Source organism: Neolamprologus brichardi, chromosome 18 (genome assembly GCF_056152115.1).
Source record: "Neolamprologus brichardi isolate AB-2024 chromosome 18, ASM5615211v1, whole genome shotgun sequence".
Classification (NCBI taxonomy): domain Eukaryota; kingdom Metazoa; phylum Chordata; class Actinopteri; order Cichliformes; family Cichlidae; genus Neolamprologus; species Neolamprologus brichardi.
Genome location: NC_142121.1, coordinates 10,666,579 through 10,681,396, shown reverse-complemented (window position 1 = coordinate 10,681,396; position 14,818 = coordinate 10,666,579). Strand labels below are relative to the sequence as shown.

The following is a 14,818-nucleotide window of genomic DNA, read 5'->3' as shown; positions in this document are numbered from 1 at the left end:
AGCACGCTCTGTTTTGCGTAGCTATTTTTAAATCACAGGTGTTCTGACAAAACGTCCTACCCATCAAGCTGCCCTACTTGTTGATTCTTTTATCATTGACAGGTGTCACATGTCTGGGAGCTAATCGGAATATATCTAACTGGACCTCTTCCAAAAACGTCTAGTGGCTTTCAGTACATTATGACTGCAACAGACTATTTTTCAAAATGGGTCGAGGCTTTTCCATTAAAAAGCAAAAGTGCTGCTGAGGTAGCTCATCAGTTGTGCTCACTCATATATAGACATGGCTGCCCAAAACAAATTTTATCCGACCAAGGAAGAGAATTTGTTAGCGAGGTAAGTGTTAAGTTTACTTTTCCATACCTCTTTAGGTAAATACTTGGCCACAGTGTGCCAAGTAGCTGCCAGGCCAAAGGTTTTGTGTGATTGTTTTTAAAAAACAATTTTCTTTTTTCTTTGAAGCTCAACTCAAGACTTTGCAGCTTAATGAAAATAGAAAGAAGTGTCACAGCAGCGTATCACCCTCAGACAAATGGCCTAGACGAAAAGACAAATGACAACATAAAAAGGTATGTTTTATTTGTATGTAACATTTCATTTGCTTTTAAGACACTGTCACTATTGTGGTTTTTTTATGTCTACGTGTAGAGCCCTGAGAAAATTAGTCAACAGTCAACAGAATGACTGGGATGTGTATCTGGATGCTACACTGTTTTCTTTGAGGTCCAAGGTCCACACCACAACCAAATACACACCATTCCGTTTAATGTATGGGAGAGAAGCTACATATCCTTCTGAAGTTCCTGTTGAAGTCCCAGTAAGTGTTATTAAGGAATTCTATTTATGCAACAACTATGATAATGCATAAATTAAATGTAATCTTAATTGGAAATTGTGCATATTGATATTGGCTGCAGCTGTAATCTTCTCTGCTTAACTTCTATATGCAAGATACATTTAAAAGATAAAGTAAGTGACTAGTTACTTCTTTATTCTTGTGGTATGTGTTCATTTAGTTATTAATTTGCGTAATTTGTTGTGAAGCAGTTTCTTGCTCAAAGTGTTATTCTTAAATAGGTTTTCAGTGGCAAAAACTATAGTAATTTTTAATTTATTAACTTTTTCTTTAGATTGTCAACATTTCTGCACAGAAAATACTGCTCATAGACCCCATGGGGAATGAAGGTGTTTATGACAGGAAAATTCTGCGCAACTGGAGGTATGCATGATACTGAGGTATTATTCTTAGATAAAACATTTCTTGTTTCATTACAAACATTTTTGTTCAACTAGGAATTTTCTGAGGGTGAGAAGGCATGAAGACACCATGGAGTGGCAGTTACAGACTATGCAACACAACAAGCAACAGGATTCCAGCAGTTGCGGAGTTTTGCTGTTAAAGGTAACCCTTATTCAAATGATTCCATTTATTGTTAGCTACAATTAGGACTTTACATTATAATAATGAGAAATCTCACAGTTTGCAGAACACTACCTTGCTTTTGGAGAGGTCAGTGAAGTATTAACCACTACAGAAGCAGTTGTGCTGGAGCAGATAGCTTGCACCCTACTTGAACATCGAGGTAAGTCCAGTAAAGTCCTTATCACGTTAGAGTGTGTACTTCCAATTTAAATAGTGCTTTTTAAACGGCACAGTACAAATAGTGCTTTTCAAACACTTTCGGATAAGACCCTTCTTTAAGTCTAATTAAAAAAATTCAGGGGACTAATTTGCCATGAAGTATTTGTGGAAAAAATGTACTATTATTTTTTTAATTAATCAATAAATAATGTTTGATTAAAACCTAACCATGAATGTGTTTCAGGGAACGCTGAGAATTACTGCATTGTTTGCTCTATGTTAGATGCTAACGCTGACCGCAGCATGATTGAAATGGTAAAACAAAACAAAAAAAACACATAAGTCTTAGCATCATTACTTGCTAATCATGTTTAAAATGTTGACTAATAGTATTCACCAAACATAATATGAGCTATTTATTTTTCCTTTCCAGGTGCAGTGTGAATCTTGCCAAAGATGGGCACATTTTGCATGTGCAAAATATAAAGAGAGCAACCAAGAATATAAATGCAAAAAATGTAAGGAAAACACATAAAAACTTCAAATAAAAACAGCTGTCTTTTCCTCTCCATGTCTCTTTGCATTCTTTGTCAACATTAGATGATTGTGTGCTGGAAGCATGTTTTAATAGTGTGATTTGGCCATGAGAACATGCTACCTAAATAAATCCCAGAAGGAAGCATGTTTTAATAGTGTGATTTGGCCATCAGAATATACTACCTAAATAAATCCCAGCAGGAAGCATGTTTTAATAGTGTGATTTGGCCATCAGAACATGCTACCTAAATAAACCCATGCAGGAAACATGTTTTAATAGTGTGATTTGGCCATCAGAACATGCTACCTAAATAAATCCCAGCAGGAAGCATGTTTTAATAGTGTGATTTGGCCATCAGAACATGCTACCTAAATAAATCCCAGCAGGAAGCATGTTTTAATAGTGTGATTTGCCCATCAGAACATGCTACCTAAATAAATCCCAGCAGGAAGCATGTTTTAATAGTGTGATTTGGCCATCAGAACATGCTACCTAAATAAATCCCAGAAGGAAGCATGTTTTAATAGTGTGATTTGGCCATCAGAACATGCTACCTAAATAAATCCCAGCAGGAAGCATGTTTTAATAGTGTGATTTGCCCATCAGAACATGCTACCTAAATAAATCCCAGCAGGAAGCATGTTTTAATAGTGTGATTTGGCCATCAGAACATGCTACCTAAATAAATCCCAGAAGGAAGCATGTTTTAATAGTGTGATTTGGCCATCAGAACATGCTACCTAAATAAATCCCAGCAGGAAGCATGTTTTAATAGTGTGATTTGCCCATCAGAACATGCTACCTAAATAAACCCATGCAGGAAACATGTTTTAATAGTGTGATTTGGCCATCAGAACATGCTACCTAAATAAATCCCAGAAGGAAGCATGTTTTAATAGTGTGATTTGCCCATCAGAACATGCTATCTAAATAAATCCCAGCAGGAAGCATGTTTTAATAGTGTGATTTGGCCATCAGAACATGCTACCTAAATAAATCCCAGAAGGAAGCATGTTTTAATAGTGTGATTTGGCCATCAGAATATACTACCTAAATAAATCCCAGCAGGAAGCATGTTTTAATAGTGTGATTTGGCCATCAGAACATGCTACCTAAATAAATCCCAGAAGGAAGCATGTTTTAATAGTGTGATTTGCCCATCAGAACATGCTACCTAAATAAACCCATGCAGGAAACATGTTTTAATAGTGTGATTTGGCCATCACAACATGCTACCTAAATAAATCCCAGCAGGAAGCATGTTTTAATAGTGTGATTTGGCCATCAGAACATGCTACCTAAATAAACCCATGCAGGAAACATGTTTTAATAGTGTGATTTGGCCATCAGAACATGCTACCTAAATAAATCCCAGCAGGAAGCATGTTTTAATAGTGTGATTTGGCCATCAGAACATGCTACCTAAATAAATCCCAGAAGGAAGCATGTTTTAATAGTGTGATTTGGCCATCAGAACATGCTACCTAAATAAATCCCAGAAGGAAGCATGTTTTAATAGTGTGATTTGGCCATCAGAATATACTACCTAAATAAATCCCAGCAGGAAGCATGTTTTAATAGTGTGATTTGGCCATCAGAACATGCTACCTAACTAAACCCATGCAGGAAGCATGTTTTAATAGTGTGATTTGGCCATCAGAACATGCTACCTAAATAAATCCCAGAAGGAAGCATGTTTTAATAGTGTGATTTGGCCATCAGAACATACTACCTAAATAAATCCCAGCAGGAAGCATGTTTTAATAGTGTGATTTGGCCATCAGAACATGCTACCTAAATAAATCCATGCAGGAAGCATGTTTTAATAGTGTGATTTGGCCATCAGAACATGCTACCTAAATAAATCCCAGCAGGAAGCATGTTTTAATAGTGTGATTTGGCCATCAGAATATACTACCTAAATAAATCCATGCAGGAAGCATGTTTTAATAGTGTGATTTGGCCATCAGAACATGCTACCTAAATAAATCCCAGCAGGAAGCATGTTTTAATAGTGTGATTTGGCCATCAGAACATGCTACCTAAATAAACCCATGCAGGAAGCATGTTTTAATAGTGTGATTTGGCCATCAGAATATACTACCTAAATAAATCCATGCAGGAAGCATGTTTTAATAGTGTGATTTGGCCATCAGAATATACTACCTAAATAAATCCCAGCAGGAAGCATGTTTTGATAGTGTGATTTGGCCATCAGAACATGCTACCTAAATAAATCCCAGAAGGAAGCATGTTTTAATAGTGTGATTTGGCCATCAGAACATGCTACCTAAATAAATCCCAGAAGGAAGCATGTTTTAATAGTGTGATTTGCCCATCAGAACATGCTACCTAAATAAATCCCAGCAGGAAGCATGTTTTAATAGTGTGATTTGGCCATCTGAACATGCTACCTAAATAAATCCAAGCTGGAAGCATGTTTAATAGTGTGATTGGGCCATCAGAACATACTACTTAAATAAATCCCAGCAGGAAGCATGTTTTAATAGTGTGATTTGGCCATCAGAACATGCTACCTAAATAAATCCCAGCAGGAAGCATGTTTTAATAGTGTGATTTGGCCATCAGAACATGCTACCTAAATAAATCCCAGCAGGAAGCATGTTTTAATAGTGTGATTTGGCCATCAGAACATGCTACCTAAATAAATCCAAGCTGGAAGCATGTTTTAATAGTGTGATTTGGCCATCAGAACATGCTACCTAAATAAACCCATGCAGGAAGCATGTTTTAATAGTGTGATTTGGCCATCAGAACATGCTACCTAAATAAATCCCAGCAGGAAGCATGTTTTAATAGTGTGATTTGGCCATCAGAACATGCTACCTAAATAAATCCAAGCTGGAAGCATGTTTTAATAGTGTGATTTGGCCATCAGAACATGCTACCTAAATAACTCCCAGCAGGAAGCATGTTTTAATAGTGTGATTTGGCCATCAGAACATGCTACCTAAATAAATCCCAGCAGGAAGCATGTTTTAATAGTGTGATTTGGCCATCAGAACATGCTACCTAAATAAACCCATGCAGGAAGCATGTTTTAATAGTGTGATTTGGCCATCAGAACATGCTACCTAAATAAATCCCAGCAGGAAGCATGTTTTAATAGTGTGATTTGGCCATCAGAACATGCTACCTAAATAAATCCATGCAGGAAGCATGTTTTAATAGTGTGATTTGGCCATCAGAACATGCTACCTAAATAAATCCCAGCAGGAAGCATGTTTTAATAGTGTGATTTGGCCATCAGAACATGCTACCTAAATAAACCCATGCAGGAAGCATGTTTTAATAGTGTGATTTGGCCATCAGAACATGCTACCTAAATAAATCCCAGCAGGAAGCATGTTTTAATAGTGTGATTTGGCCATCAGAACATGCTACCTAAATAAATCCATGCAGGAAGCATGTTTTAATAGTGTGATTTGGCCATCAGAACATGCTACCTAAATAAATCCAAGCTGGAAGCATGTTTTAATAGTGTGATTTGGCCATCAGAACATGCTACCTAAATAAATCCAAGCTGGAAGCATGTTTTAATAGTGTGATTTGGCCATCTGAACATGCTACCTAAATAAATCCAAGCTGGAAGCATGTTTAATAGTGTGATTGGGCCATCAGGACATACTACTTAAATAAATCCCAGCAGGAAGCATGTTTTAATAGTGTGATTTGGCCATCAGAACATGCTACCTAATAAATCCCAGCAGGAAGCATGTTTTAATAGTGTGATTTGGCCATCAGAACATGCTACCTAAATAAATCCATGCAGGAAGCATGTTTTAATAGTGTGATTTGGCCATCAGAACATGCTACCTAAATAAATCCATGCAGGAAGCATGTTTTGATAGTGTGATTTGGCCATCAGAACATGCTACCTAATAAATCCCAGCAGGAAGCATGTTTTAATAGTGTGATTTGGCCATCAGAACATGCTACCTAAATAAATCCATGCAGGAAGCATGTTTTAATAGTGTGATTTGGCCATCAGAACATGCTACCTAAATAAATCCATGCAGGAAGCATGTTTTAATAGTGTGATTTGGCCATCAGAACATGCTACCTAATAAATCCCAGCAGGAAGCATGTTTTAATAGTGTGATTTGGCCATCAGAACATGCTACCTAAATAAATCCCAGCAGGAAGCATGTTTTAATAGTGTGATTTGGCCATCAGAATATGCTACCTAAATAAATCCCAGCAGGAAGCATGTTTTAATAGTGTGATTTGGCCATCAGAACATGCTACCTAAATAAATCCAAGCTGGAAGCATGTTTTAATAGTGTGATTTGGCCATCAGAACATGCTACCTAAATAAACCCATGCAGGAAGCATGTTTTAATAGTGTGATTTGGCCATCAGAACATGCTACCTAAATAAATCCCAGCAGGAAGCATGTTTTGATAGTGTGATTTGGCCATCAGAACATGCTACCTAAATAACTCCCAGCAGGAAGCATGTTTTAATAGTGTGATTTGGCCATCAGAACATGCTACCTAAATAAATCCAAGCTGGAAGCATGTTTTAATAGTGTGATTTGGCCATCAGAACATGCTACCTAAATAAATCCATGCAGGAAGCATGTTTTAATAGTGTGATTTGGCCATCAGAACATGCTACCTAAATAAATCCCAGCAGAAAGCATGTTTTAATCGTGTGATTTGGCCATCTGAACATGCTACCTAAATAAATCCAAGCTGGAAGCATGTTTTAATAGTGTGATTTGGCCATCAGAACATGCTACCTAAATAAACCCATGCAGGAAACATGTTTTAATAGTGTGATTTGGCCATCAGAACATGCTACCTAAATAAATCCCAGCAGGAAGCATGTTTTAATAGTGTGATTTGGCCATCAGAACATGCTACCTAAATAAATCCCAGAAGGAAGCATGTTTTAATAGTGTGATTTGGCCATCAGAACATGCTACCTAAATAAATCCCAGAAGGAAGCATGTTTTAATAGTGTGATTTGGCCATCAGAATATACTACCTAAATAAATCCCAGCAGGAAGCATGTTTTAATAGTGTGATTTGGCCATCAGAACATGCTACCTAACTAAACCCATGCAGGAAGCATGTTTTAATAGTGTGATTTGGCCATCAGAACATGCTACCTAAATAAATCCCAGAAGGAAGCATGTTTTAATAGTGTGATTTGGCCATCAGAACATACTACCTAAATAAATCCCAGCAGGAAGCATGTTTTAATAGTGTGATTTGGCCATCAGAACATGCTACCTAAATAAATCCATGCAGGAAGCATGTTTTAATAGTGTGATTTGGCCATCAGAACATGCTACCTAAATAAATCCCAGCAGGAAGCATGTTTTAATAGTGTGATTTGGCCATCAGAATATACTACCTAAATAAATCCATGCAGGAAGCATGTTTTAATAGTGTGATTTGGCCATCAGAACATGCTACCTAAATAAATCCCAGCAGGAAGCATGTTTTAATAGTGTGATTTGGCCATCAGAACATGCTACCTAAATAAACCCATGCAGGAAGCATGTTTTAATAGTGTGATTTGGCCATCAGAATATACTACCTAAATAAATCCATGCAGGAAGCATGTTTTAATAGTGTGATTTGGCCATCAGAATATACTACCTAAATAAATCCCAGCAGGAAGCATGTTTTGATAGTGTGATTTGGCCATCAGAACATGCTACCTAAATAAATCCCAGAAGGAAGCATGTTTTAATAGTGTGATTTGGCCATCAGAACATGCTACCTAAATAAATCCCAGAAGGAAGCATGTTTTAATAGTGTGATTTGCCCATCAGAACATGCTACCTAAATAAATCCCAGCAGGAAGCATGTTTTAATAGTGTGATTTGGCCATCTGAACATGCTACCTAAATAAATCCAAGCTGGAAGCATGTTTAATAGTGTGATTGGGCCATCAGAACATACTACTTAAATAAATCCCAGCAGGAAGCATGTTTTAATAGTGTGATTTGGCCATCAGAACATGCTACCTAAATAAATCCCAGCAGGAAGCATGTTTTAATAGTGTGATTTGGCCATCAGAACATGCTACCTAAATAAATCCCAGCAGGAAGCATGTTTTAATAGTGTGATTTGGCCATCAGAACATGCTACCTAAATAAATCCAAGCTGGAAGCATGTTTTAATAGTGTGATTTGGCCATCAGAACATGCTACCTAAATAAACCCATGCAGGAAGCATGTTTTAATAGTGTGATTTGGCCATCAGAACATGCTACCTAAATAAATCCCAGCAGGAAGCATGTTTTAATAGTGTGATTTGGCCATCAGAACATGCTACCTAAATAAATCCAAGCTGGAAGCATGTTTTAATAGTGTGATTTGGCCATCAGAACATGCTACCTAAATAACTCCCAGCAGGAAGCATGTTTTAATAGTGTGATTTGGCCATCAGAACATGCTACCTAAATAAATCCCAGCAGGAAGCATGTTTTAATAGTGTGATTTGGCCATCAGAACATGCTACCTAAATAAACCCATGCAGGAAGCATGTTTTAATAGTGTGATTTGGCCATCAGAACATGCTACCTAAATAAATCCCAGCAGGAAGCATGTTTTAATAGTGTGATTTGGCCATCAGAACATGCTACCTAAATAAATCCATGCAGGAAGCATGTTTTAATAGTGTGATTTGGCCATCAGAACATGCTACCTAAATAAATCCAAGCTGGAAGCATGTTTTAATAGTGTGATTTGGCCATCAGAACATGCTACCTAAATAAATCCAAGCTGGAAGCATGTTTTAATAGTGTGATTTGGCCATCTGAACATGCTACCTAAATAAATCCAAGCTGGAAGCATGTTTAATAGTGTGATTGGGCCATCAGGACATACTACTTAAATAAATCCCAGCAGGAAGCATGTTTTAATAGTGTGATTTGGCCATCAGAACATGCTACCTAATAAATCCCAGCAGGAAGCATGTTTTAATAGTGTGATTTGGCCATCAGAACATGCTACCTAAATAAATCCATGCAGGAAGCATGTTTTAATAGTGTGATTTGGCCATCAGAACATGCTACCTAAATAAATCCATGCAGGAAGCATGTTTTGATAGTGTGATTTGGCCATCAGAACATGCTACCTAATAAATCCCAGCAGGAAGCATGTTTTAATAGTGTGATTTGGCCATCAGAACATGCTACCTAAATAAATCCCAGCAGGAAGCATGTTTTAATAGTGTGATTTGGCCATCAGAACATGCTACCTAAATAAATCCCAGCAGGAAGCATGTTTTAATAGTGTGATTTGGCCATCAGAACATGCTACCTAAATAAATCCAAGCTGGAAGCATGTTTTAATAGTGTGATTTGGCCATCAGAACATGCTACCTAAATAAACCCATGCAGGAAGCATGTTTTAATAGTGTGATTTGGCCATCAGAACATGCTACCTAAATAAATCCCAGCAGGAAGCATGTTTTGATAGTGTGATTTGGCCATCAGAACATGCTACCTAAATAACTCCCAGCAGGAAGCATGTTTTAATAGTGTGATTTGGCCATCAGAACATGCTACCTAAATAAATCCAAGCTGGAAGCATGTTTTAATAGTGTGATTTGGCCATCAGAACATGCTACCTAAATAAATCCATGCAGGAAGCATGTTTTAATAGTGTGATTTGGCCATCAGAACATGCTACCTAAATAAATCCCAGCAGAAAGCATGTTTTAATCGTGTGATTTGGCCATCTGAACATGCTACCTAAATAAATCCAAGCTGGAAGCATGTTTTAATAGTGTGATTTGGCCATCAGAACATGCTACCTAAATAAATCCAAGCTGGAAGCATGTTTTAATAGTGTGATTTGGCCATCAGAACATGCTACCTAAATAAATCCAAGCAGGAAGCATGTTTTAATAGTGTGATTTGGCCATCAGAACATGCTACCTAAATAAATCCCAGCAGGAAGCATGTTTTAATAGTGTGATTTGGCCATCAGAACATACTACCTAAATAAACCCATGCAGGAAGCATGTTTTAATAGTGTGATTTGGCCATCAGAACATGCTACCTAAATAAATCCAAGCAGGAAGCATGTTTTAATAGTGTGATTTGGCCATCAGAACATGCTACCTAAATAAATCCCAGCAGGAAGCATGTTTTAATCGTGTGATTTGGCCATCTGAACATGCTACCTAAATAAATCCAAGCTGGAAGCATGTTTTAATCGTGTGATTTGGCCATCTGAACATGCTACCTAAATAAATCCAAGCTGGAAGCATGTTTTAATAGTGTGATTTGGCCATCAGAACATGCTACCTAAATAAATCCAAGCTGGAAGCATGTTTTAATATTGTGATTTGGCCATCAGAACATGCTACCTAAATAAATCCATGCAGGAAGCATGTTTTAATAGTGTGATTTGGCCATCTGAACATGCTACCTAAATAAATCCAAGCTGGAAGCATGTTTTAATAGTGTGATTTGGCCATCAGAACATGCTACCTAAATAAATCCAGGCTGGAAGCATGTTTTAATAGTTTGATTTGGCCATCAGAATATGCTACCTAAAAAAATCCCAGCAGGAAGCATGTTTTAATAGTGTGATTTGGCCATCAGAACATGCTACCTAAATAAATCCAAGCTGGAAGCATGTTTTAATAGTGTGATTTGGCCATCAGAACATGCTACCTAAATAAATCCATGCAGGAAGCATGTTTTAATAGTGTGATTTGGCCATCAGAACATGCTACCTAAATAAATCCATGCAGGAAGCATGTTTTAATAGTGTGACTTGGCCATCTGAACATGCTACCTAAATAAATCCATGCAGGAAGCATGTTTTAATAGTGTGATTTGGCCATCTGAACATGCTACCTAAATAAATCCATGCAGGAAGCATGTTTTAATAGTGTGATTTGGCCATCAGAACATGCTACCTAAATAAACCCATGCAGGAAGCATGTTTTAATAGTGTGATTTGGCCATCAGAACATGCTACCTAAATAAATCCAAGCAGGAAGCATGTTTTAATAGTGTGATTTGGCCATCAGAACATGCTACCTAAATAAATCCAAGCTGGAAGCATGTTTTAATAGTGTGATTTGGCCATCAGAACATGCTACCTAAATAAATCCCAGCAGGAAGCATGTTTTAATAGTGTGATTTGGCCATTTGAACATGCTACCTAAATAAATCCGAGCAGGAAGCATGTTTTAATCGTGTGATTTGGCCATCTGAACATGCTACCTAAATAAATCCGAGCAGGAAGCATGTTTTAATAGTGTGATTTGGCCATCTGAACATGCTACCTAAATAAATCCCAGCTGGAAGCATGTTTTAATAGTGTGATTTGGCCATCAGAACATGCTACCTAAATAAATCCATGCAGGAAGCATGTTTTAATAGTGTGATTTTGCCATCAGAACATGCTACCTAAATAAATCCAAGCAGGAAGCATGTTTTAATAGTGTGATTTGGCCATCAGAACATGCTACCTAAATAAATCCAAGCTGGAAGCATGTTTTAATAGTGTGATTTGGCCATCTGAACATGCTACCTAAATAAATCCATGCAGGAAGCATGTTTTAATAGTGTGATTTGGCCATCAGAACATGCTACCTAAATAAATCCAAGCAGGAAGCATGTTTTAATAGTGTGATTTGGCCATCAGAACATGCTACCTAAATAAATCCAAGCTGGAAGCATGTTTTAATAGTGTGATTTGGCCATCAGAACATGCTACCTAAATAAATCCCAGCAGGAAGCATGTTTTAATAGTGTGATTTGGCCATCAGAACATGCTACCTAAATAAATCCAAGCTGGAAGCATGTTTTAATAGTGTGATTTGGCCATCTGAACATGCTACCTAAATAAATCCATGCAGGAAGCATGTTTTAATAGTGTGATTTTGCCATCAGAACATGCTACCTAAATAAATCCATGCAGGAAGCATGTTTTAATAGTGTGATTTTGCCATCAGAACATGCTACCTAAATAAATCCCAGCAGGAAGCATGTTTTAATAGTGTGATTTGGCCATCTGAACATGCTACCTAAATAAATCCAAGCTGGAAGCATGTTTAATAGTGTGATTGGGCCATCAGAACATGCTACCTAAATAAATCCCAGCAGGAAGCATGTTTTAATAGTGTGATTTGGCCATCAGAACATGCTACCTAAATAAATCCAAGCAGGAAGCATGTTTTAATAGTGTGATTTGGCCATCAGAACATGCTACCTAAATAAATCCAAGCTGGAAGCATGTTTTAATAGTGTGATTTGGCCATCAGAACATGCTACCTAAATAAATCCAAGCTGGAAGCATGTTTTAATAGTGTGATTTGGCCATCAGAACATGCTACCTAAATAAATCCATGCAGGAAGCATGTTTTAATAGTGTGATTTGGCCATCAGAACATGCTACCTAAATAAATTCAAGCTGGAAGCATGTTTTAATAGTGTGATTTGGCCATCAGAACATGCTACCTAAATAAATCCCAGAAGGAAGCATGTTTTAATAGTGTGATTTGGCCATCAGAACATGCTACCTAAATAAATCCATGCAGGAAGCATGTTTTAATAGTGTGATTTTGCCATCAGAACATGCTACCTAAATAAATCCAAGCTGGAAGCATGTTTTAATAGTGTGATTTGGCCATCAGAACATGCTACCTAAATAAATCCATGCAGGAAGCATGTTTTCATAGTGTGATTTGGCCATCAGAACATGCTACCTAAATAAACCCATGCAGGAAGCATGTTTTAATAGTGTGATTTGGCCATCTGAACATGCTACCTAAATAAATCCAAGCTGGAAGCATGTTTTAATAGTGTGATTTGGCCATCTGAACATGCTACCTAAATAAATCCATGCAGGAAGCATGTTTTAATAGTGTGATTTGGCCATCAGAACATGCTACCTAAATAAATCCCAGCAGGAAGCATGTTTTAATAGCGTGATTTGGCCATCAGAACATGCTACCTAAATAAATCCAAGCAGGAAACATGTTTTAATAGTGTGATTTGGCCATCAGAACATGCTACCTAAATAAATCCAAGCTGGAAGCATGTTTTAACAGTGTGATTTTGCCATCTGAACATGCTACCTAAATAAATCCCAGCAGGAAGCATGTTTTAATAGTGTGATTTGGCCATCTGAAGATGCTACCTAAATAAATCCCAGCAGGAAGCATGTTTTAATAGTGTGATTTGGCCATCTGAAGATGCTACCTAAATAAATCCCAGCAGGAAGCATGTTTTAATAGTGTGATTTGGCCATCTGAAGATGCTACCTAAATAAATACCAGCAGGAAGCATGTTTTAATAGTGTGATTTGGCCATCAGAACATGCTACCTAAATAAATCCCAGCAGGAAGCATGTTTTAATAGCGTGATTTGGCCATCAGAACATGCTACCTAAATAAATCCATGCAGGAAGCATGTTTTAATAGCGTGATTTGGCCATCTGAACATGCTACCTAAATAAATCCCAGCAGGAAGCATGTTTTAATCGTGTGATTTGGCCATCTGAACATGCTACCTAAATAAATCCAAGCAGGAAGCATGTTTTAATCGTGTGATTTGGCCATCTGAACATGCTACCTAAATAAATCCAAGCTGGAAGCATGTTTTAATAGTGTGATTTGGCCATCAGAACATGCTACCTAAATAAATCCAAGCTGGAAGCATGTTTTAATAGTGTGATTTGGCCATCAGAACATGCTACCTAAATAAATCCCAGCAGGAAGCATGTTTTAATAGTGTGATTTGGCCATCAGAACATGCTACCTAAATAAATCCAAGCTGGAAGCATGTTTTAATAGTGTGATTTGGCCATCAGAACATGCTACCTAAATAAATCCCAGCAGGAAGCATGTTTTAATAGTGTGATTTGGCCATCAGAACATGCTACCTAAATAAATCCAAGCTGGAAGCATGTTTTAATAGTGTGATTTGGCCATCTGAACATGCTACCTAAATAAATCCCAGCAGGAAGCATGTTTTAATAGTGTGATTTGGCCATCTGAAGATGCTACCTAAATAAATCCCAGCAGGAAGCATGTTTTAATAGTGTGATTTGGCCATCAGAACATGCTACCTAAATAAATCCCAGCAGGAAGCATGTTTTAATAGCGTGATTTGGCCATCAGAACATGCTACCTAAATAAACCCATGCAGGAAGCATGTTTTGATAGCGTGATTTGGCCATCTGAACATGCTACCTAAATAAATCCCAGCAGGAAGCATGTTTTGATAGTGTGATTTGGCCATCTGAACATGCTACCTAAATAAATCCCAGCAGGAAGCATGTTTTGATAGTGTGATTTGGCCATCAGAACATGCTACCTAAATAAATCCCAGCAGGAAGCATGTTTTCATAGTGTGATTTGGCCATCTGAACATGCTACCTAAATAAATCCCAGCAGGAAGCATGTTTTAATAGTGTGATTTGGCCATCAGAACATGCTACCTAAATAAATCCAAGCTAGAAGCATGTTTTAATAGTGTGATTTGGCCATCTGAACATGCTACCTAAATAAATCCAAGCTGGAAGCATGTTTTAATAGTGTGATTTGGCCATCAGAACATGCTACCTAAATAAATCCCAGCAGGAAGCATGTTTTGATAGCGTGATTTGGCCATCTGAACATGCTACCTAAATAAATCCCAGCAGGAAGCATGTTTTGATGGCGTGATTTGGCCATCTGAACATACTACCT

The 14,818-nt window shown here is 37.5% G+C and overlaps 1 protein-coding gene across 1 annotated transcript; it reads left to right on the top strand.

Moving 5' to 3' along the window:
* Positions 1-467: 467 nt before the first annotated feature.
* LOC148097671 (uncharacterized) lies at positions 468-2,117 on the top strand. The gene is made up of 7 exons (XM_087831315.1): positions 468-569; positions 649-817; positions 1,131-1,219; positions 1,294-1,402; positions 1,481-1,583; positions 1,827-1,897; positions 2,016-2,117. Exons 1-7 carry the CDS (start codon positions 487-489, stop codon positions 2,115-2,117), a joined length of 726 nt encoding a protein of 241 aa, XP_087687441.1. The 5' UTR covers positions 468-486.
* Positions 2,118-14,818: the final 12,701 nt, after the last annotated feature.